Source organism: Bos javanicus, chromosome 17, assembly GCF_032452875.1.
Source record: "Bos javanicus breed banteng chromosome 17, ARS-OSU_banteng_1.0, whole genome shotgun sequence".
In the NCBI taxonomy this organism is placed as follows: Eukaryota; Metazoa; Chordata; class Mammalia; order Artiodactyla; family Bovidae; genus Bos; species Bos javanicus.
Genome location: NC_083884.1, coordinates 35,208,289 through 35,233,032, shown reverse-complemented (window position 1 = coordinate 35,233,032; position 24,744 = coordinate 35,208,289). Strand labels below are relative to the sequence as shown.

The 24,744-nt window shown below is 38.0% G+C and overlaps 1 protein-coding gene across 6 annotated transcripts in view; it reads left to right on the top strand.

Moving 5' to 3' along the window:
• AFG2A (AFG2 AAA ATPase homolog A) overlaps positions 1 to 24,744 on the top strand; it is a 323,918-nt gene that overhangs the window by 67,028 nt on the left and 232,146 nt on the right. For all 6 annotated transcript variants that reach the window (XM_061384242.1, XM_061384246.1, XM_061384245.1 and 3 more), the window contains exons 11-13: positions 4,886 to 5,095; positions 21,966 to 22,019; positions 23,742 to 23,821. In XM_061384242.1, coding sequence (XP_061240226.1) covers positions 4,886 to 5,095; positions 21,966 to 22,019; positions 23,742 to 23,821 — 344 coding nt within the window. The remainder of the gene's footprint in view (positions 1 to 4,885; positions 5,096 to 21,965; positions 22,020 to 23,741; positions 23,822 to 24,744) is intronic.

Here is a 24,744-nt window from a genome sequence, read left to right as displayed (position 1 = left end):
TTCATTGAGTTAGACAAGGCTGTGGTCCTGGTATGATTAGACTGACTAGTTTTCTGTGAGTATGGTTTCAGTGTGTCTGCCCTCTGATGCCCTCTTGCAACACCTACCATCTTACTTGGGTGTCTCTTACCTTGGGCATGGGGTATCTCTTCACGGCTGCTACAGCAAAGCACAGCTGCTGCTCCTTACCTTGGAGGAGGGGTATCTCCTCACTGCCGCCCTTCCTGACCTTCAACGTGGGATAGCTCCTGTACCCTCCTGTGCGCGCGCAGCCATGCATGGAGTGGGGTTGGTCCTCCCGGCCGCTGCCCCTGGCCTCAGGTGTGGGGTTGGTCCTCCCGGCCACCGCCCCTGGCCTCGGGCTTAGGGTAGCTCCTCCCTGCTGCCGCTCCCTGCCTCGGGCGTGGGGGCGTGGGGTAGCTCCTCTCGGCCGCCGCCCCTGACCTTGTTCGCCAGGTAGCTCCTCTCGACCGCTGCCCCTGACCTCGGACGTGGGGTAGCTCCCGGCCAGCTGCCCCTGACCTCGGACTTGGGTAGCTCTTCTTGGCCGTTCCTGCGCCGTCGGAGCCTGGCACTCTTGGCCGCTGCCCCTGACCTCGGACATGGGGTAACTCCTCTTGGCTGCCGCCCTTCGGGCATGGGGTCCTCCTGGCTTCTGCCCCTGACCTCGGACGTGGGGTAGCTCCTCTCGGCCACGCTTAGTGCCCTGGTCACAGCCTCCGCCGCCGCTCTTAGTGCGCGGTCGCAGCTTCAGCCTCCGCAAGACCTTTTAGAATTAATACCGAAAAAAGATGTCCTTTTCATTATAGGGGACTGGAATGCAAAAGTAGGAAGTCAAGAAACACCTGGAGTAACAGGCAAATTTGGCCTTGGAATACAGAACGAAGCAGGGCAAAGACTAATAGAGTTTTGCCAAGAAAATGCACTGGTCATAGCAAACACCCTCTTCCAACCACACAAGAGAAGACTCTACACATGGACATTGCCAGATGGTCAACACCGAAATCAGATTGATTATATTCTTTGCAGCCAAAGATGGAGAAGCTCTATACAGTCAACCAAAACAAGACCAGGAGCTGACTGTGGCTCAGATCATGAACTCCTTATTGCCAAATTCAGACTTAAATTGAAGAAAGTAGGGAAAACCACTAGGCCATTCAGGTATGACCTAAATCAAATCCCTTATGATTATACAGTGGAAGTGAGAAATAGATCTAAGGGCCTAGATCTGATAGATAGAGTGCCTGATGAACTATGGACCGAGGTCGTGACATTGTACAGGAGACAGGGATCAAGGCCATCTCCATGGAAAAGAAATGCAAAAAAGCAAAATGGCTGTCTGGGGAGGCCTTACAAATATCTGTGAAAAGCAAAGGAGAAAAGGAAAGATATAAGCATCTGAATGCAGAGTTCCAAAGAATAGCAAGAAGAGATACGAAAGCCTTCCTCAGCGATCAATGCAAATAAATAGAGGAAAACAATAGAATGGGAAAGACTAGAGAGCTCTTCAAGAAAATTAGAGATACCAAGGGCACATTTCATGCAAAGATGGGCTCAATAAAGGACAGAAATGGTATGGACCTAACAGAAGCAGATATTAAGAAGAAGATATTAAGAAGAGGTGGCAAGAATACACAGAAGAACTGTACAAAAAAGATCTTCACGACCCAGATCATCACGATGGTGTGATCACTCACCTAGAGCCAGACATCCTGGAATGTGAAGTCAAGTGGGCCTTAGAAAGCATCACTACAAACAAAGCTAGTGGAGGTGATGGAATTCCAGTTGAGCTATTTCAAATCCTGAAAGATGATGCTGTGAAAGTGCTGCACTCAATATGCCAGCAAATTTGGAAAACTCAGCAGAGGCCACAGGACTGGAAAAGGTCAGTTTTCATTCTAATCCCAAAGAAAGGCAATGCCAAAGAATGCTCAAACTACCGCACAATTGCACTCATCTCACACACTAGTAAAGTCATGCTCAAAATTCTCCAACCCAGGCTTCAGCAATACGTGAACCGTGAACTTCCTGATGTTCAAGTTGGTTTTAGAAAAGGCAGAGGAACCAGAGATCAAATTGCCAACATCCACTGGATCATGGAAAAAGCAAGAGAGTTCCAGAAAAACATCTACTTCTGCTTTATTGACTATGCCAAAGCCTTTGACTGTGTGGATCACGATAAACTGTGGAAAATTCTGAAAGAGATGGGAATACCAGACCACCTGACCTGCCTCTTGAGAAATCTGTATGCAGGTCAGGAAGCAACAGTTAGAACTGGACATGGAACAACAGACTGGTTCCAAATAGGAAAAGGAGTACGTCAAGGCTGTATATTACCACCCTGCTTATTTAACTTATATGCAGAGTACATCATGGGAGAAGGCAGTGGCAACCCACTCCAGAACTCTTGCCTGGAAAATCCCATGGATGGAGGAGCCTGGTGGGCTGCGGTCCATGGGGTCGCTAAGAGTTGGACACAACCGAGCGACTTCCCTTTCACTTTTCACTTAAACGCATTGGAGGAGGAAATGGCAACCCACTCCAGTGTTCTTGCCTGGAGAATCCCAGGGACGGGGGTAACCCCAGTGGGCTGCCATCTATGGGGTCACACAGAGTCGGACACGACTGAAGCGGCCTGGCAGAGTACATCATGAGAAACACTGGACTGGAAGAAACAACCTGGAATCAAGATCACCAGGGGAAATATCAATAACCTCAGATATGCAGATGACACCACCCTTATGGCAGAAAGTGAAGAGGAACTAAAAAGCTTCTTGATGAAAGTGAAAGAGGAGAGTGAAAAAGTTGGCTTAAAGCTCAACATTCAGAAAACAAAGATCATGGCATCTGGTCCCATCACTTCATGGGAAATAGATGGCAAAACAGTGGAAACAGTGTCAGACTTTATTTTTTTGGGCTCTAAAATCACTGCAGATGGTGACTGCAGCCATGAAATTAAATGACGCTTACTCCTTGGAAGGAAAGTTATGACCAACCTAGATAGCATATTCAAAAGCAGAGACATTACTTTGCCAACAAAGGTCCGTCTAGTCAAGGCTATGGTTTTTCCTGTGGTCATGTATGGATGTGAGAGTTGGACTGTGAAGAAGGCTGAGTGCCATAGAATTGATGCTTTTGAACTGTGGTGTTGGAGAGGACTCTTGAGAGTCCCTTGGACTGCAAGGAGATCCAACCAGTCCATTCTGAAGGAGATCAGCCCTGGGATTTCTTTGGAAGGACTGATGTTGAAGCTGAAACTCCAATACTTTGGCCACCTCATGCGAAGAGTTGACTCATTGGAAAAGATTCTGATGCTGGGAGGGATTGGAGGCAGGAGGAGAAGGGGACTACAGAGGATGAGATGTCTGGATGGCATCACTGAGTCGATGGACATGAGTCTGGGTGAACTCCGGGAGCTGGTGATGGACAGGGAGGCCTGGCGTGCTGAGATTCACGAGGTCGCGAAGAGTCAGACACGACTGAGCGACTGAACTGAACTGAGGGTGCTTCCCTGGTCACTTAGCTGGTAAAGAATCTGCCTGCGATGCAGGAGACCCTGGTTTAATTCCTGGTCAGGAAGTTCCCCTGGAGAAGGGACAGGCTACCCACTCCATTATTCTTGGGCTTTCCTGGTGGCTCTGCAGTGCGGCAGACCTGGATTTGATCCCTGGGTTGGAAAGATCCCCTGGAGCAAGCCAAGGTAACCCACTCCAGTATTCTGGCCTGGAGAATTCCATGGACTGTATAGTCCATGCACAAAGAATTGTACAGGCCTAAGCAACTTTAATTTTCGCTTTACTTTTTTTTTTAAAGAATGTTTGTGATAGATCTTTAATTGTTCTCTCTGAAGACACTCTCCTCTCCAGTGAATCTTGTCAGAGAAGTCTTTCTGAAGCACAGATCAAAGAATATTGCTTTCTAGATTAAAAACCTTCAAAGAATTCTTATGAATAAAGAGATTCTTGAGCTCCATCTAGTCTTCAGCGTTCTCCACTAGATGGCTTGAAGTTGCTTTTCCTTTTTTAGAAAGAAGAACTTTCTTTTCTTTTCTTTTTTGATTTCCCTCTCAAGTCTTTTTTTCTCTCATATTCTTCATGTTTCCTTCTGAGCCTTTCATAATTTTTTGGCTTCTACCTAACCATTTTCCTATTTTTATATTTATGGATCTCATCCCTGTTTCAAGAGTTGGCTCTCAGATTTACCTTCCAGCTGGGAATAATCTTTTCTTCCTGGGAACGCCCAAAGGATTTTTCTGTTTCTTTGTCATTGTGGTTAGTATACTTTGCATTGTACTATGGTTATTTATGTGTGTGTTACTGATATTTGTTAAGTTCTTTAGGATCTGGATTTATGTCTCGTCTATTTCCTGTGGACTTTATATGATATGTAATGCATATTTATTAAGTACATAAACATAAAGAGCTCTCTTGTTTGGGGAACATTTTGGGAAGAACAAAATTTTGAGAATTCTTATTAATATACCGAAGGCAGAAAAGTTTATATGTTCCATAAGGACCTACAGAAGTGTATTTGAAAGTAATTTTGCTTTCAAGAAAAGAAATATAAGAAATTAGATATGTAGATTTGACCTTGAATCACTGATTCAAACTATTTTCAAACAGATGAAAGCTAGTTTTTAAAGGCATGTAGAATAGAATATAGACTTAACAGTATATTCAGTTGTTTAAACAGTTACTTATACAAGTAAGACTTGCAAGAAGTAACATTTTGGTTTTCTTTAGTATTTCTATAATACGCAGCTCACATTTTATAAACTCCTAGTTCTTAATCTTGTTGAGAATTTTTTAAGGAAATTATTGATTTTTAAATAGTTCTGTTTCCTTTCTTGTATACATATGTTTTAAATTTTTTGTTTGTTTTGCAGGTATCCTGGTCAGATATAGGAGGACTGGAAAATGTCAAGCTGAAACTGAAACAGGCTGTGGAATGGCCCTTGAAACATCCTGAGTCTTTCACCCAAATGGGTATTCAGCCACCCAAAGGAGTTCTTTTGTATGGGCCACCTGGATGCTCTAAAACAATGATCGCAAAGGCTTTGGCCAATGAGAGTGGACTGAATTTCCTGGCTATAAAGGTAGGGTTTAAGTTTATTAAATTGTTACTCTCTCTTCTAGCAGTCCACCCCCCCACCCCCCCCGACCCCCAATTCCTACCCTTAGGAGAGCATGGAAAGCCATCTTAAGGAGTAGTTGATTTTTTTTTTTTTTTTTTGAGGTTAATGGCAATGTAATATAGGGAGATGAGAGATAAATAAATTAGTGCCTATAATCAGCAAATCATGGTTTTGTTTCTTGATTTTCAGTATTTCTTACACTCACCCATATGTAATAGAAAACAATTTTCTTTTTTTTCTACATTTTTAAATTGTACTAATCACTTTTGCTGAACCATGACTTAAATATGAATTTAATAAATTTAATATTTATAAACATATTATTTTAAAAGAACTCAGATACTTTATATGGAAAAAATAAAATTTTAATAAATATTTTTCTAGTCAGAAGGTATATATACATTGTTTATATTCTGAAACATACACACACATATTGTTTGTTCACTGCATGCTAAGTTGCTTCAGTTGTATCTGACTGTACAACCCCATGGACTCTAGCCTGCCATGCTTCTCTGTCCATGGGATTTCCCAGTCAAGAATACTGGAGTGGGTTGCCATGCCCTCCTCCAGGGTATGTATACACACACACACACACACACGTATGTATATAAAGCCTTAAATTCATCTCTTTAGACTTTATCACAGAAATACATATTTAAATATGTTAACCATCAAAGTCATTTAGAAAAAAAGGCACATGATAATTTATTTTGATGTTTTCAGGGAATTTTTTCATAATAAAATGTTTTATGTCTTAAAACCTCCTCCAGGGTATGTATACACACACACACACACACACACACACACACACACACACACACACACGTATGTATATAAAGCCTTAAATTCATCTCTGTAGACTTTATCACAGAAATACATATTTAAATTTGTTAACCATCAAAGTATTTAGAAAAAAGGCCCATGATTATTTTGATGTTGTCAGGGAAGTTTTTTCATAATAAAATGTTTTATGTCTTAAAACATTGAAATCATTGGCAGTTTCACAATTATTTTAGTATAAACATTTCAGAAGGTCAGTCTTTTATTAATACTTTACTGTTGATTCTTGAACAACCTAAGTTTGAACTATGTGGTTCCATTTATACACAAGTTTTTTTTTTTTTTTTTAAAGTAAATACTATGATATTACATTATCTACAGCGGATTGAATTGGCAGATATGGGGGAACTGTGTATATGGAGTTATACTAAGTTATAATTAGATTGCACGGAGGATCAGAGCTCTCACCCCCTCATTTTTCAAGGATCAGCTGTACTTTTTGTGGAATGTTATTTAGATGTATTTAGGCTGTTTTCTTTTTAAGAATCAGTATCATTACAGTCACTAGTGTTTGCCTGTTTTTTTTTTATCTTGTGGAAGATATTGGATATGGATTTGGGGAGGGGACCATTTTCACCATGATTAGTTATAACTCACAACCACAGTTTTAAGGGTTGCAGTTTTAAATGTTGGAGTAATGAGTGATTTTGAAATTTCCAGAGACATCTTGATTTCTCTTTAGTCCTTGTTCTCTTATCTTGTGGTAATGAACATGGCCATTTTACTGGCATTTCCTCCTTTTTTTTTTTCCCTGTCATCTTCATTTCTCTATGTTACCTTCCACAACTGTATAGTCATAATCTTTGAATTTTTCCTGTGTACTGGATACCTGAAACTTATTTAATGAGGACTTAGCTCACAGTTATTTACACTTGAATATCAAGGAAGAAAAAACATGTATATTTCCTTACAAATTAGAATCTCACTCTTTTGTGATTGAAGATAACAGTTGCTACCAGGACTGCTTTCTGGCTTACCCTAGGATTACTTAGAAATCTATTTATTACAATTTTTAACTATGAAACCTTTCATAACTTTATAGTTTCACTTTGGTCTTTTTTCATGCTGAGAAAATAGTAAAAAGATTTTTTGTAAGGTTTATCTTGGACACTGTTCATATAAAATAACCATGTGTTAACTTATAAATGCCTTTCATTAAGTATTTAATTCTTTTAGGTCACATACACAAAAGATACATGATGTTAAGAAATTTTCTTCATAAGTTGAGTTTGTATTTTCTTAGGGAGGGTTACATATCCTACTTACTAATTTTTATGTAATGTGGACTTTCATTCATTATACAATTTCGTGTACTTTGAAGGTATTAATTTTTGAATCTGGGTGGAGGATATAGTTAATGAACAATGGATGTTCATTTACTGTTCTTTCAGATTTTCCTATCTGTTTAAAAATTACAAAAGAAAAAATTAAGAACACAAAAATAATTTGCTTTTCTATGCATTTTCATTAGTTCTTTCATCTTGGTTTGATTAATTTATGAGAAGAGTTAAAGTAGCTATGGGCTTCCCAGGTGGCGCTAGTGGTAAAGCACTTGCCTGCCAGTGCAGGAGACATAAGAGGTGTGGACTGGATCCCTGGTTCAGAAAGATCCACTGGAGGAGGACAGGGCAACCCACTCCAGTGTTCTTGCCTGGAGAATCCCCATGGACAGAGGAGCCTGGCAGGCTACAGTCCACAGGGTCGCACAGAGTTGAACACAACTGAAGCGACTTAGCACTCACAAAATAGCTGTATCATACAGTTTATGTATGAGGAAATCAGGTTAAAGAAGTTAGGGATTCATGTTGTATTCTTGCAAGTTTTATTTTCCTGTGAAAAAGTTGTCTTGTTTTCAACATAGATATTTGTTTTCTATGGGATTTAAATATTATAATTAAATTTGAACTTATTTCAATGACAAATCTTACACGTTTTGAAAGTGACCAGAAAAAAATAGATACTGGTATTGGGAGACCTAAGTGTTTTGGATATATGGGAAAGAATAAATTCCCTAACACTTTTTGCAATGGTGATTACCTTTAATTTACAAGATAAAGACTTTTAAAACTTTAAATGTTTCTTTGTTAGTTTATGAAAGAACCCTTTAGCTCCCCCTGTGCATCTTTTCTAAACAGTGATTACAAGATTTATATTCTGCTCAGAGTTAAGTCTTCACCTTGGCTTGTGTGGGCTTTTAATATTCTTTGGCATCTCTATGTGTTTTTGTACAGACTGTAGCACTTGACATATGCTTAACTTTAGTTTGTCATCTGGGTCAATTACGTCAAAATATTTTCCAGTTGAAATTTCCTCTCTGCTTCTCTCTTGCTTTTTGTCTGGAGTGCCACAATAGATTAATTACCCTTGAATAGCTGGGCTATTTCACTTTATGAAGAACTGTTACTGATTCTGGAAGAAGGGGGGTTAGGCCTCTGACAGGGATTTTGGGCAAGTCCTTTATGAACGGTATTGGCAAGTACAAGAATATAATGAACCTAGTATATCCTTGAGTTTTGGAGGAAATTCTTTTCTGATACATCTCTCATAGAGGAATTGTCCAAAATATATCCCATTTTCAGGAAAACAAAAAAACCCACAACCCTGTATTTTATTGAAATCAGTGCACAATTCAGAATAATTACTATTGTCCATTTAACTAGATGCCCTACTATTCTGTTACCAAAGATACAAGTTAATCTGAACTGTATAAATTCCATGTCCATTTTTAAGCATTTTTTAAAAAATCATGTAGGCTAGTCTATAAATCATAGAGCTTTCATTTTACAGATACTACATGGAAAACTGCATAGATTCCTCTTTTATATACAGAATGCTTTAAGATTAGTTTCTAGGATGACAAATAAGGATAATGATGTTTAAGAACGTGAACTGACTTTTCCAAGTCAAAGGAATGGTGATAGAACCGAAATTTGATCTCAGGACTTTCTGACTCCAGAGTCCAAACTCTGAATCACTGTATAATATAATCTTCCTTTTTTTTTTTTTTTAATAAAACTAGTGTCCAGTACTCTTTTTCATTAATTACACCAAGTTACTAGAAAAGATAGTTCAGGCAGTTTCTATAGGGCAGGTTCAGAGACATGGAAAGACATTTCTGGGACCTAGTTTAAAAAATAATTTTGCTTCTCAAGGGCAAAGAAAACTGAGGAAAATAGCATAGCTTTGGAGTCGAAGTTGGTTGAATTGATAAGAAAGGGTAAGCACTGCCAAAGAAACAGGAATCTGATAAATTAAATGGAAGTTCAGGAGCAAAGACTACAGGTTGAATAATGTAAAGCTTGAAATTTACTCATTAGTATATAATTTGTGCCCTTGAAATTGAGTGTGTTACAATGAAAAGAGCATGAAGCTGGGATTCAGATAGCTTTGGTTCAGTTTCTAATACTAGCACTTTTTAGGTCTATAGCCTTAACAAGTTCTCTAAGACTTAGTTTTTTCATCTGTATAGGCCTTTGGAGAGAATTATATTAAAACCATAAATGAAAAAGTTTTAGAGGGCCTAACTACTTAACTCCTGCATATAGTTATGACTTCCTTACTGAGGATTCAATGTGGAAAGGAGGGAAGTGAAGAGTTACTTGGTAGTGGAGAAACCTGCCTCAGCCAGGTGATCATGGTTAACATCATTAGGATTAGTCATGTTGTTAGTATGTACCCTTGTATGTATGATGTGATGAGAATGGTACTTTATTCCCAAGGTCTTCCTCCCAAACACTCATAACCCATGTTTACCTATGAGAAAAACAGCAGGCAAACCCAAATTGAAGGACATTAATTCTGTAAAATACCTGACCACTACTCCTGAAACTGAGTTGCATCCAACTCTTTCGACCCCATGGGCTGTAGCCTGCCAGGCTCCTCTGTCCATGGAATTCTCCAGGCAAGAATACTGGAGTGGGTTGCCATTTCCTTCTCCAGGAGATCTTCCCAACCCAGGGATTGAACCCAGGTCTCCTGCATTGCAGGCAGATTCTTTGCCAACTGAGCTATGAGGGAAGCCCCTGAAACTGTCAGGGTCATCAAAAATAGGGAAAGTCTGAGAAACTGTCACAGCCAGGAGGAGCCCAAGAAGACAGGAGAGCGAAATATACTGTTGTGGTTTCCTGGGTGAGATCCTGGAACAGAAAAGGACGTTAGGTAGAAATTGAGGAACTCTGAATAAACTGTGGACTTCAATTAATAGTAATACGTCATTATTCTTTCACTGGTTGTAACAAATACACCGTATTAATAATATATGATAAAAATAGAAACAGTATGTATTGGGGTAGGAGTGAATATATGGAAAGTCTTGGTACTGTATGCTCAATTCTTCTGTAAACCTTGGATGAGTGCTCAGTCATGTCTGATTCTTTGCTGCCCCATGGACTGTAGCCCGACAGGATCCTCTGTCCAAAGGATTTTCCAGGCAAGAATACTGGAGTGCCATTTTCTCCTCCAGGGGATCTTTCCGACCCAGGGATCAAACCCATGTCTCCTGCATTGCAGGCATATTCTTTACCGCTGAGCCATCAGGGAAGACCTCTGTAAACCTTAAACTTAACCAAAAGAAAAAGAAAAATCTGTGAATTTATTTAAGTATTAAGGTCAGTATCACAGATCGAGCCGTATTATGACCTGAGTATAACTGAAGTTTAAAAGGCCAGCTCAGATTTCTGTATTGTGCCGTACATGACGGGTGGAATGCAGGGAAAGAAAAGAATCATGGGGAGATTGTCAATTCCTTGGGTGAGGGCTTTGGAGGAGACCTGTTCATCACTCTCCTGTTCATGTTCCCCAAATTAGCGGAAAGTTACTGAGAAAAGCCCTTAGGAGGTTGGCTGAAGAAAACTGGGTTTGGGGCTGCTATGAGCTTGGCTATTTGAGTTCTCCGTTGAAGCCATTAAAGGTATGTTGGTTCTGGCCCCAGACCCAGACCCCAACATTATAAAGAATACTTGCCTTTAGTGTTTTAGTTACATTTTTCCTTTTACCTTGGGTGCAGATTGTAATTGAGTCTCACCAGTAACTATGTCCAGTTCCATGCCTTTTGTGGACCCTAAGTCTTTATTCTCTTTCTACAGGTTTTTATTGCTATTTGTGTTCATCTAGAGTCTGAAACCATTTGTTTCTTCTTAACTTCTGTTAGAGTTGTGTTTTTTTGTTTTTTTTTTTTTTTTTAATTTAAAATCTCTGTTATGTCTCCAAACAGTGTTGTCTTATGTGCCCCATACTCTTTAAGTTGACAATTACGGACATCAGAGTTAAAGACATATACTTAGTTTTAGTAATGTTTAATGCTATTAGGGAATAACTAATAGTTCTCTATTTTTCTTAGGACAGATAGAATAGTTACTCTGCCATGGTCAGAATCACAAAGTTATGTAGGAGTTAGATTGAATTTGCTTAAATTTAGTGTTATTTGTGCACTATATATGCTGCCATGTTAAAGCTGAGATATATATTAAAACCATATATGTTAATAAATTATTTTTTTTAGTTGAGTTTGTATCAAATTGATGTCTTGACATGAAAGTATTCTATAACATTTGGCTAAAAGTAAAAACAAAAAAATGACAATATATATACAAGAAATAAAACCTTTAGTATTTGGAATCCAAAAAGACCTAGAGAAATATAAAAGAAAAGAATGTTTTTACATTTCCAGGAAAGAGAAATAGAATATTTAATAGAAAACTTTGTTATTGTATCAGTTTAATTTTTTACCTGTGGATTTCAGTTGAGAGAGATTGATTATTTTTTCCTTCTTTTAAGTCTCCTTTGAATGAAATTTAATTCATGTCTATAACACTTAAACTATTTGTAAATATTTTACTTTTGTAGCAACAACTCAAATATATATTAAGCACCTTCTGTGTGTCATGCACTGTACATGGTAAATGAAGTCGTTAGAAGGGCTTCTTGCTACCTACCAAAACTCATAATTCAGTGAGAATAAACAAATGAAGTAGCAAAATGATTAGCATTTTGAATCTTGATGATTAATTGTATGTGAGAAATGAGAAAGAAGTTAAAGGTGATTAAAATTTTACTTTTAACGACTGGCAGGTCATTAAAACTACACTAACTCTAGGAAGAGTTAGCGGATGAGGAGGAAAAGTAGGTTCGAGGTGGGAAAGCAGGTACCCATTTGGGATTTAGACTTGTGGAGTTTGAAATGCCTTTAGAACAGGATGACAGAGATGTCTAAAAGGGTGTTGAACACAAATTTGTAGCTGAAGGGGGCTTCCCTATAGCTCAAACAGTAAAGAATCAGCCTGGAATGCAGGAGACCCTGGTTCAATCAAGGTGGGGAAGAGCCTCTGGACAAGGGAATGACAGTCCACTCCAGTATTCTTGCCTGGAAAACTCCACGGGCAGAGAAACCTGACGGGCTGCAGTCCATGGGGTTGCCAAGAGTCAGACATGACTGAGTGACTAACACTACTACTTCTACTCCTTGTAGCTCAAGAGAATGGTCATTTCTAGGGATGAAAAAATGGAAATTGAGACCTCACGTTTAAGATGCTGTACAGTAGTCAGTAAAGAAGATTGACAGCGTTGAGAGTGATCGATAATAATATAAGGGATTTTTCTGGGGCCAGGGAGTGTGCGTAGGAACACTATAGCTAGCTGAATTGTAGTCAGCATGGTGCCCACATTGTTAAGTTGTAAAGAAATGTGTCCTTTTCTTTTCTTGAAGGAATGAATTGTGGGGAAGGTTTGTGTTATAATTTTTGAGAAAACAGTTTGGATTCTATTTCCTTCCTTGCCAGCCGCTGTCACTTTTTTAGGTTTTTTCACTAATCCAGGCATTTCTTGCCTAGTACCTAATGCCAGTTTTCAAATTCTTTGAAGTTCCTTCCCAAAGTGGCCTTTTTTGTGTGCTAGTGCTGTACTTTTTATTAATTTTCAAGATCCTTTACTCACATTTCTATATGTAATTCTACCTCATGTGAGTTTGGGTTTTTATGAGCTTATTCCATAACATTTAACCATAGTTAACACTTGGGTTAACTTGCCTTCCCTAGACATTTTGGAATTTATAAAAGCTGGATATGAATTGTAAAAGCCAAAAGTAACAGGCAGGTGTCAGACACATTTAAAAGCCCTTGAGAAGACTGGGAAAAAAACCCAGTAGTGATTAAAGGGGCAAAATTGCAAGAGCATAATCTATGACTGGAGAAGGCAATGGCACCCCACTCCAGTACTCTTGCCTGGAAAATCCCATGGACGGAGGAGCCTGGTAGGCTGCAGTCCATGGGGTTGCTAAGAGTCGGACACGACTGAGCGACTTCACTTTCACTTTTCACTTTCATGCATTGGAGAAGGAAATGGCAACCCACTCCAGTGTTCTTGCCTGGAGAATCCCAGGGACGGGGAAGCCTGGTGGGCTGCCATCTCTGGGGTCGCACAGAGTTGGACACGACTGACGTGACTTAGCAGCAGCAGCAATCTATGACTACTGTACTTGAATTTGTGACTGGAATGGTGGAAAACACTAAAACAAAGAGATAAGTCAGGTTAGTTTCCACTAGATTAATAGAACAGTTGGACATATGTTTATATGTATTTGTGTTATTTTTGTTGTTTTATAAACTTAAGCACTTGAAATCTTTATCATGGAAAAATTAAAACTAACACCCCAATTTATGGTACTTTTGGTGGGTTTATTGATCACCCTTATCAATGAGGCACTTTTCTAACCAGGTGAAATGTGGCAGGACTATCATAACATAGTTATTTTGGCAAGTAAAACTAGAATAGAAATAACCTTATCTAGTTTTATCAGTCTTATCTATTTTAGAGATTTATTATTCCTTTTTTTGTTTATGAGCAAATGTGAGATTCTATATGTATCTAACCCTTGTAAGTAGATACTATTGGTCTCTCAAAATTAGTTATCAATAAAATTCTTTTTTTCAAAGTAACCTGTGCTCAGTTCAGTTCAGTTGTTCAGTCATGACCAACTCTTTGTGACCCCATGGACTGAAACATTCCAGGCTTCCCTGCCCATCACCAACTCCTGGAGCTTGTTTAAACTCGTGTCCATCGAGTCGGTGATGCCTTCTAACCATCTCATCCTCTGTACTCCCCTTCTCCTCCCACCTTCAATCTTTCCCAGCATAAGGTTCTTATCAAAGAAGTCATTCTTGGCATCAGGTGGCCAAAGTATTGGAGTTTCAGTTTCAGCATCAGTCCTACCAATGAATATTTAGGACTGATTTCCTTTAGGATGGACTGGTTGGATCTCCTTGCAGTCTAAGGGACTCTCAAGAATGTTCTCCAACACCACAGTTCAAAGGCATCAATTCTTCAGCACTCAGCCTTCTTTATAGTCCAACTTTCATATCCATACATGACTACTGGAAAACCCATAGCTTTGACTAGATAGACTTGTGTTGGCAGAGTAATGTCTCTGCTTTTTAATATGCTGTCTAGGTTGGTCATAGCTTTTTTTCCAAGGAGCAAGCATCTTTTAATTTTTTTGCGGCAGTCAGCATCTGCAGTGATTTTAGAGCCAAAAAATATAAAGTCTCTCGCTGTGTCCATTATTTCCTTCTATTTTCCATGAAATGATGGGACCAGATGCCATGATCTTAGTTTTCTGAATATTGAGTTTTAAGCCAACTTTTTCACTCCTCTGTCACTCTCATCAAGAGACTCTTTAGTTCTTCACTTTCTGCCATAAGGGTGGTGTTGTCTACATATCTGAGGTTATTGATATTTCTCCTGGCAATTCTTCAATTGTCCTTCAATACTTATTATCAATTAATAATTTATTGGAAGTTAGTGACAAAGGTTATTCATATTTCTCTTGGCGATCTTGATTACAGCTTGGGCTTTATGCAGTCCGGCATTTCACATGATGTACTCTGCATATAAGTTAAATAAGCAGGGTGACAATATACAGTCTTGATGTACTCCTTTCCATGTTTGGAACCGGTCTGTGTTCCATGTCCAGTACTAACTGTTGCTTCTTGACCTGCATACAGATTTCTCAGGAAACAGGTCAAGTGGTCTGGCATTCCCATCTCTTGAAGAATTTTCCACGGTTTGTTGTGATTCACATGGTCAAAGGCTTTGGCATAGTCAATAAAGCAGAAGTGGATGTGTTTGGGTGAACTCCGGGAGTTGGTGATGGACAGGGAGGCCTGGTGTGCTGCAATTCATGGCGTTGCAAAGAGTCGGACACTACTGAGCGACTGAACTGAACTGAACTGAACTGAAGATGTGTTTCTGGAACTCTCTTGCTTTTTCAATGATCCAGTAGATGTTGGCAATTTGATCTCTTGTTCCTCTGCCTTTTCTAAATCTAGCTTGAACATCTGGAAGTTCACGGTTCATGTACTGTTGAGATCTAGCTTGAAGAATTGTGAGCATTATTTTGCTAGCATTTGAGATGAGTGCATCCAGTTGTGGATGTGACTGGCGATAGAAGTAAAGCCTAATACTGTAAAGAACAATATTGCATAGGAACCTCGAATGTTAAGTCCATGAATCAGGGCAAATTGGAAATGGTCAAACAGGAGATGGCAAGAGTGAACATAGGCATTTTAGGAATCAGTGAACTGAAATTAACTGGAATGGGTGAATTTAACTCAGATGACCATTATATCTCCTACTGTGGGCAAGAATCCCTTAGAAGAAATAGAGTAGCCATCACAGTCAACAAGAGAGTCCGAAATGCAGTACTTGGATGCAATCATAGCAAACACCCTCTTCCAACAATACAAGAGACGACTCTACACATCAACGTCACCAGATGGTCAATACTGAAATCAGATTGAATATATTCTTTGCAGTCAAAAATGAAGAAACTCTATACAGTCAGCAAAAACAAGACTGGGAACTGACTGTGACTCAGGTCATAAACTCCTTATTGCCAAATTCAGACTTGAATTGAAGAAAGTAGGGAAAACCACTAGACCATTCAGGTATGACCTAAATCAAATCCCTTACGATTATTTAGTGGAAGTGACAAATAGATTCAAGGGATTAGGTCTGACAGACAAAGTGCCTGAAGAACTATGGACAGAGGTTCATGACAGTGTACAAGAGGCAGTAATCAAGACCATCCCCAAGAAAAAGAAATGCAAAAAGGCAAAGTGGTTGTCTGAGGAGGCCTTACAAATAGCTGCAAAAGAAAAGAAGCAAAAGGCAAAGGAGAAAAGGAAAGATATCCCATTTGAATGCAGAGTTCCAAAGAATACCAGGGAGAGATAAGAAAGCCTTCCTCAGTGATCAATGCAAAGATATAGAGGAAAACAATGGAATGGGAAAGACTAGAGATCTCTTGAAGAAAATTAGAGATACCAAGGGAACATTTCATGCAAAGATGGGCACAGTAAAGGAAAGAAATGGTATGAATGTAACAGAAGCAGCAGATATTAAGAAAAGGTGGCAAGAATACACAGAAGAACTATTCAAAAAAGATCTTCATGATCTAGATAACCATGATGGTGTGATCACTCTCCTAGAGCCAGACATCCTGGAATGTGAAGTCAAATGGGCCTTAGGAAGCATCACTACGAACAAAGCTAGTGGAGGTGATGAAATTCTAATTGAGCTATTTCAAATCTTAAAAGATGATGTTGTGAATGTGCTGCACTCAGTATGCCAGCAAATTTGGTAAACTCAGCAGTGGCCACAGGACTGGAAAAGATCGGTTTTCATTCCAATCCCAAAGAAAGGCAGTGCCAAAGAATGTTCAAACTAAGCCACGCTAGCAGCTATTTATTGAAAATTAGACTTTGCCCTTGCCACCTGATCTCTTCCAACAAAAACCTTTGAATTTGAATTGCTGCTATTGTGTCTAGTCTTAAGAGGACATTTCCTTTTTTATTTATTTTTTTCTTTTTAGAACTTGAAAATCAGAGGACATACAGTTTTTAGAAAGTGTAGTATTAGTATTCTGGAAACTCAAATCCTCTATTTTCTGTCATTTAGTTTGTCTAGGACTTTTGGTATTTCACTTAATTTCTTTTGCTTTGTTTTCCTCAGGCTTTAAGTGAGATAGCTTAGAGTAAATGATTCTCCTGAAGTTCTTTCACTAATAAAATTCTGTGAGTAGCTCACATAATGTTTGTATTCTAATCTGTTGCTTATCTTTTTTGCTTATTGGTGGCTAACCATTTGGGGCATTTTCTCTAATTGTCAGCATAACGATTAAGAGGCTTCAATATCTGTTCTGTCATCTACTAAGTTGTGTGACTAAGTTGTGTAAATTACTTAACCTTTTTTTCACTTCAATATTTTTTTCTCTAAAATTATGATAAGAGTATTCGCCTCAAAGGTGTGTTGTAAGCAGTTAGGGGGATAATGCATATTAAGCATTTAGCAGTATTTCGTAAAATTTGCTGTCGCTAGTTGCTATTTTCTTCTGTTTTTAATAATTGGATGTATGCTGCTGCTGCTGCTGCTAAGTCGCTTCAGTAGTGTCCGACTCTGTGCGACCCCATAGACAGCCTCCTACCAGGCTCCTCTGTCTCTGGGATTCTCCAGGCAAGAACACTGGAGTGGGTTGCCATTTCCTTCTCCAATGCATAAAAGTGAAAAGTGAAAGTGAAGTCGCTCAGTCGTATCTGACTCTGCGAGGCCCCGTGGACTGCAGCCCCCCAGGCTCCTCCGTCCATGGATTTTCCAGGCAAGAGTACTGGAGTAGGGTGCCATTGCCTTCTCTGCAGTGATGTATATTTGACCTCAAATAGAACAAAAAGTATAGCAGCACAGCTTATGATCCCTTAAGTTTTCTGTTAGTGTTAAAATGTATTTATCTTTGAAACTGAATTTAATCTTTTACAGTTTGTTGTACAAGAAAATAAGAAATTTTTGACAGTTGGAACTTCAAATTCAAAATTACCTTCCTTAGTGATGATGACTTCATAAAGAATTTTGGATTCAGCCAGCTACATAGTAAAAAGATCATACATGATGACCAAGTGGCTTTCTCCTAGGGATGCAAGGATTTTTCAGTATTTGCAAATAAATTGGTGTGATACACTATATTAATAAATTGAAAGATAAAAACCATATGATTATCTCAGTAGATGCAGAGAAAGCCTTTGACAAAATTCAACACCGATTTATGATAAAAACTGTCCAGAAAGCAGGCATAGAAGAAACATACTTCAACATAAAAGCCATATATGGCAAAACCACAGCAAACATTACCCTCAATGGCAAAAAATGGAAAGTATTTCCTCTAAAATCAGGAACAAAACAAGGGTGCCCACTCTCACCACTACTATTCAACATAGTTTTGGAAGTCCTAGCTGTAGCAATCAGAGAAGAAAAGGCAGTAAAAGGAATCCAGATTCGAAAAGAAGTAAAACTCTTCACTGTTTGAAGATGACATGATCCTCTACATAGAAAACCCTAAAGAAGCCACCAAAAATTACTGCTGCTAAGTCGCTTCAGTCGTGTCTGACTCTGTGCAACCCCATAGATGGCAGCCCACCAGGCTCCCCCGTCCCTGGGATTCTCCAGGCAAGAACACTGGAATGGGTTGCCATTTCCTTCTCCAATGCATGAAAGTGAAAAGTGAAAGTGAAGTCGCTCAGTTGTGTCCGACTCTTCACGACCCCATGGACTGCAGCCTACCAGGCTCCTCCGTCCATGGGATTTTCCAGGCAAGAGTACTGGAGTGGGTGCCATTGCCTTCCCCCCCACCCCAAAAAAAATTACTAGAGCTAATCAATAAATATAGTAAAGTTGCAGGATATAAAATTAATACACAGAATTCCTTTGCATTCCTATGCACTAACAATGAGAATACAGAAAGAGAAAGTAAGGAAACAACCCCATTCACCATTGCAACAAAAAGAATAAAATGCTTAGGAATCAGTTTACCTAAAGAAACAAAACACCTGTGTATAGAAAACTATAATAAAGACCTGTATGTAGAAAACACGGATGATAGAAATCAAAGATGACACAAATAGACAGACAGATATACTATGTTCATGGATTGGGAGAATCTATGTAGTGAAAATGAGTATATTACCCAAAGCAATCTATAGATTCAGGTCAATCCCTATGAAGCTACCAATGGTATGTTTCACAGAACTAGAGCAAATAATTTCACAATTTGTATGAAGACACAAAAAAACCTTGAATAGCCAAAGCAATATTGAGAAAGAAGTATGGAACTGGAGGCATCAACCTGCTTGACTTCAGACTATACTACAAAGCTACAGTTATCAAGACAGTATGGTACTGGCACAAAGACAGAAATATAGATCAATGGAACAAAATAGAAAGCCCAGAGATAAATCCACGCACCTATGGGCACCTTATCTTTGACAAGGTAGGCAAAGATATACAGTGGAGAAAAGACAATCTCTTTAACAAATGGTGCTGGGAAAACTGGTCAACCACCTATAAAAGAATGAAACTAGACACTTTCTAACACCATACACAAAAATAAACTCAAAACGGATTAAAGATCTAAATGTAAGACCAGAAACTGTAAAACTCTTAGAGGAAAACATAAGTAGAACATTCTCTGGCATAAATCACAGTAAGATCCTCTATGCCCCACCTCCCAGAGTAATGGAAATGAAAACTAAAGGGACCTAATTAAAAGCTTTTGCACAACGAAGGAAATTATGAGCAAGGTGAAAAAACAGTCTTCAGAATGGGAGAAAACAATAGCAAATTAAGTAACTGACAAAGAATTAATCTTAAAAATATACTAGCAGCTCATGCAGCTCAATACCAGAAAAATAAACAACCCAATCAAAAAATGGGCCAAAGAACTAAACCTGACATTTCTCCAAAGAAGACATAAAGATGGCTAACAAACACATGAATAGATGCTCATCATCACTCATTATCAGAGAAATGCAAATCAAAACCACAATGAGGTACCATCTCACACCAGTCAGAATGACTGCCATCAAAACGTCTACAAACAATAAATGCTGGAGTGAGTGTGGAGAAAAGGGAACCTTCTTACACTGTTGGTGGGAATGCAAACTAGTACAGCTACAATGGAGAACAGTGTGGAGATTTCTTAAAAATCTTGAAATAGAACTGCCATACGACCCAGCAATCCCACTGCTAGGCATATACACTGAGGAAGCCAGAATTGAAAGAGACACATGTACCCCAATATTCATTGCAGCACTATTTACAATAACTAGGACATGGAGGCAACCTAAATGTCCATTGGCAGAAGAATGGATAAGGATGTTGTTGTACATATACACAATGGATTATTCCTTAGTTATGAAAAAGAATGCATTTGAGTCAGTTCTAATGAGGTGAGTGACACTGGAGCCTATTATACAGAGTGAAGAAGTCAGAAAGAGAAACACCAATATAGTATATTAACACATATGTATGGAATTCAGAAAGATGGTAACAACGACACTGTATGCAAGACAGCATAAGAGACACAGATGTAAAGAATAGACTTGGAAAAAAAAAAAAAAAGAACAGACTTGGAATATGTGGGAGAGGTCGAGAGTGGGACAATTGGATAGAATAACATTGAAACATGTATGTTACATATGTAAAATAGATGACCAGTGCAAGTTTGATGGATGAAGCAGGGCACTCAAAGCTGGTGCTCTGGGACAACCCAGAGGAATGGGGTAGAGAGAGAGGTGGGAGGGGGTTCAGGATGGGGAGATACATGTATATCCATGGCTGATTCGTGTTGATTTATGACAAAAACCACCACAGTATTGTAAAGTAATTAGCCTTCAATTTAAATAAATAAATTAATTTTTTTAAGTCATGCAAAAAATAGAATTTTGGGTTCAGGTAACATGTCAGTTCAGCTAGTGGCATTGCGTTTTTAGGTCAGGCATCCAGATATAATTCCTTAGCATGTACTGTACAAAATCACATGTTTTCTAGAGTCCTTACAGAACTTTTCATTACTACTGTGACCTGTTAGTAATAATTGAATTATTCTAACCCAGATTTTCTTCTCAGTGCTAACTTCCTAGGTTTGATTTTCAAATTGGTTTGATTTTTGTTTTTGTTTTTTTCCTTTTGCTTTTGGAGGAAAAAAGCAGTCTTTCTTACCCACAGAGTTTTCTGTAGCCTACCTCTAGGTAGTGGTGGAATGAGCCTTCACTGGGTCATTAAGTGAAGGCTTAATGGTTAAGGCTTAAAGGTTAAGGCTATAGGCCATATTTTCACATTTTCAACAAAGTATTTATTGTCTGTTTGCTTGGACATCAGATTTTTAAAACAAGTTAATCTGTCTGTTATCAGTAGCAGCATATTGTATTCTCATGTCATGAAATGATCGTAGTCTTATTCCAGCACTGATATTCAAGTCATCTTTTTAGAGTCAGCTCTATGGAGATCAGTAATCATTTCTCCAAATTATCTAACTACTTTCCTTTAGTTAAAGCCAGATAATTAGAGGGCAGTATATATATGCATTAAGTATATTGCTTACTTTAAAAAATGGCTTCACTGGATTACTATTTTATGTTACACTATTGACTTTTATGGAGAGTTGCTGCAAGAACAATAACAGTAATACAGAGTTTGCGTGATAATGATTAAAAATAATAATATTGGAAACAGATAATGTCATTGATTACATGATTCCCATTCCTTTTTTTGAGAATTATCATAGAGTCATAAAAAGAATAGCCCTGAGATCTTGCTTCTTGTCAGAGAGCCATGCTGTTCTAGTACTAGACTGTTCTGTCTTCAGTGCCTAGCACCATGTTTGTTACATAGTAAAAGTATGGATGGATGTGTGGGTGGATGATTAAGATGTTTAACTATCATGTTTAGTCACAGATACTATATACTGATGTGCAGTTTTTAGAATACAAAATGGCTTTAATTTTTGAAGCATAAATAACACCCAATAAAAATAAGCATGCAAGAGGAACTAATTTAATGAAAAGCAGATTTTTTTTTCTCTTTTTTTATGTGTGTATTTTCTCTTTTTTTTAGACATAATCATGTAACTGGATTTATAAAGATGCTGAACAGTTGTTTTCTTTTCATGCAGGGGCCTGAATTAATGAACAAGTATGTTGGTGAATCTGAAAGAGCAGTTAGAGAGGTAAGATTATGCCTTAAAGTGGGACTCTGCATAGGAGAACCACACTTCTGTCCTCTAGTTTCCATTTTATATGGGGTTACAGATTTAGAATTTCCAAATCTAAATTCTAGTGGTATATTTTTTTCTTCAGGCAAATATTATTTTTAAATGTAATTTTGGTTATCTACAATACATAGTCTTTGTTTTTAAACATCATAATATTTCTAGCCTCTAGTTTTAGCAAATATATTTTTTTAACAACTGTCAGCATCTCATTAAAAAAAAAAAAGGATATGTTTATACTTAACAACTAACACATGATGTTAAAATGAGATTTAAATCCTTTAAACCAGGTAGTCCTTTAAATCAGAGAAGCTTATTAGTGTATGAAAATTTCAATGTACTCTCCTTATTTTATTTACTTTACCTTTGACTAGTGATTTAGAAAATGCATCCCCCTTCTCTCTTAAATTTTAAAGTTAGTGATTGGCCTGCTGATTACTTCATACTGCTAAAGCTGCACAATTGGGAAATTCATGCAAAATCAAGGCACTGAAGTGGGGTAAACTATAGCAGTTTGGCCATAAGTTTTGGCTCTCCTAAACAAAGGCTGGCCTGCCTCACATGGGCATCGTGTATCTTCCCAGATGCTGTTCAAGGACAGAAATACATAAAGAGCAGTGGAATGGATTGTCTCCATTTATGAAATATGTGGGTACCAACCAAGAGTATTAGAGATTGGAATACTTTGTTTTGCATCTGAGAAAAAGTTTTAAGTTACTTTTTGTTTCTTTTTTCTCTCTGAAATATAGATGATGGTGACCATATAAAATATTAACTGATAATGATAGCACCCTTCTTGATTAAAAATATGAAAAAGGTGGTGCTTATTAATACTAATGTTTTGGTAACTATTGTGTATTTTTATGGTCATCATAATTGTGACCAGAAAATGAGGGCCTGGTCACACAAATTTGTGCCAGTTAACACAAATTTGAATTTCTTTCTGCCTGTACTGACTTTTTCTAGCCCATTTCTGCATATTGCCCCATGGCTGTCCAGCCAGTCTTTGATTTTGATAGCCTGATTGACTTCTGGTCTATCCAATCTATTCTCTTCCAAGTGTTAACTATGTTTTTCCATATAGTCTTCAGAGAAATGAGCAAGGCATATGACTTTTAGGTTTATGGGTATTTTATATGCTAAACTTTGGCTGATTTTATACATTATTATTTTTCTTTTAAACTTGTGTTTATGATAGATAATAATAACTGTCATTTACTGAGCTGTTACCATGTTCCAGGCATTATACTAAATGTGTTGCCATCTTTTTAAATTCAGTTCTTAAACTTTTGAGGCCGGCATTTATCATAATCTCCATTTTTAGAGATATGGAACTTGAAGTTTAGAGAAGTAAAGTTATCTGCTGAAAATCACACAGTTACTAAGTGGCAGAGGCGGGATTTTAACTGAGATTGTCTGATTACTTAAGCCAAATTGTCTCCTACACACCTTTAAGAATATGTATTGATGTCTTGTCTGTTTGCAAGTAAGCACCATGATAGAAGGTATTTTACATCCATTATGAAGTGTGAATACATCTGTTACAGGTTGTATACAAAGTGATTGAGCTGGTTGACTGGTACATAATTGATTTGGTTCTAATAGTTTTCAAACTAAAACCAGTAATGGAGTTTTCTGAAGTTTGCTGATCTTTAGCTAATGTGGCACTCTTTCCACCAGATCTTCCGAAAGGCAAGAGCAGTGGCTCCTTCCATTATTTTCTTTGATGAACTTGATGCCTTAGCAGTTGAAAGGGGCAGGTAAGAAATATAAGACTGCCGCTAATAACTGTATATTAGCAACTACAGTGTAGAGGAACTAGCACTTTTTATACAGATTTTATTTATTAATATTATTAATACATTTGGCTTAAAAGAAAACTTTCAATTCACTTTTTTTTTTCTTATATCCTTAAAATTATTTCATATTACCACTTTATTACTTCTGAGGTGAGATGGAACAAAAGGTTACAAATAGCTTAAGTTCACCTTGATGCAAGGGAAGAATAAGAAGCCAGAGAAGTTTGCTGAATTAGGGTCATCTGCCACATTTATGTGCCATCAGAGACATCTGTTTTTGGAGCCTAAAAAGGAACAGGATGGGAAACATTGTTAAATATGAACCAGATGGTAGGTGGAATATATAGCAGAGTTCTCATAAAATGCCTTTGAAATATGTGTGAGAAACCAGACAAGATACTCGGTAGAAATAACCTGGTTTTGTAGGCATTTTGGCTCAGGAGGAATTGGCATATGTATTAGAGCTGTTAATAATTTGCAGCCTCTAGATATCATTTTCTTTAATCGTCTTCATCATATTGTGAGTCCTTCCTTAGTGACTCATTCAAATAAATTCTATGTAGTTTCCTTTGCACAGAAAAATTTTGGTCAAGTTAGTTGACGCTTTGAAAACAAAGGTAAGGCTGACTACGCAATGTAATGTTAATAGTACAAATAGAAAATTGCAGTTGTACTTTAGCTACACTAAGTCTTAATCAGTTTGGTTTTTATAGCCATAAGAATCTCATAGAATGATACTCTGTTTTCAATTGTTTTTTCCCTGTAATTGTATAATGAGCTAACATTGCCTAGAAAGTTATTGTTTTGTCTAGTTGGAGTGCTATTACCTGAAAACTAAAACAAACAAAATCTTGACACATATGTTTTTGTTCTTTAGCCATTTG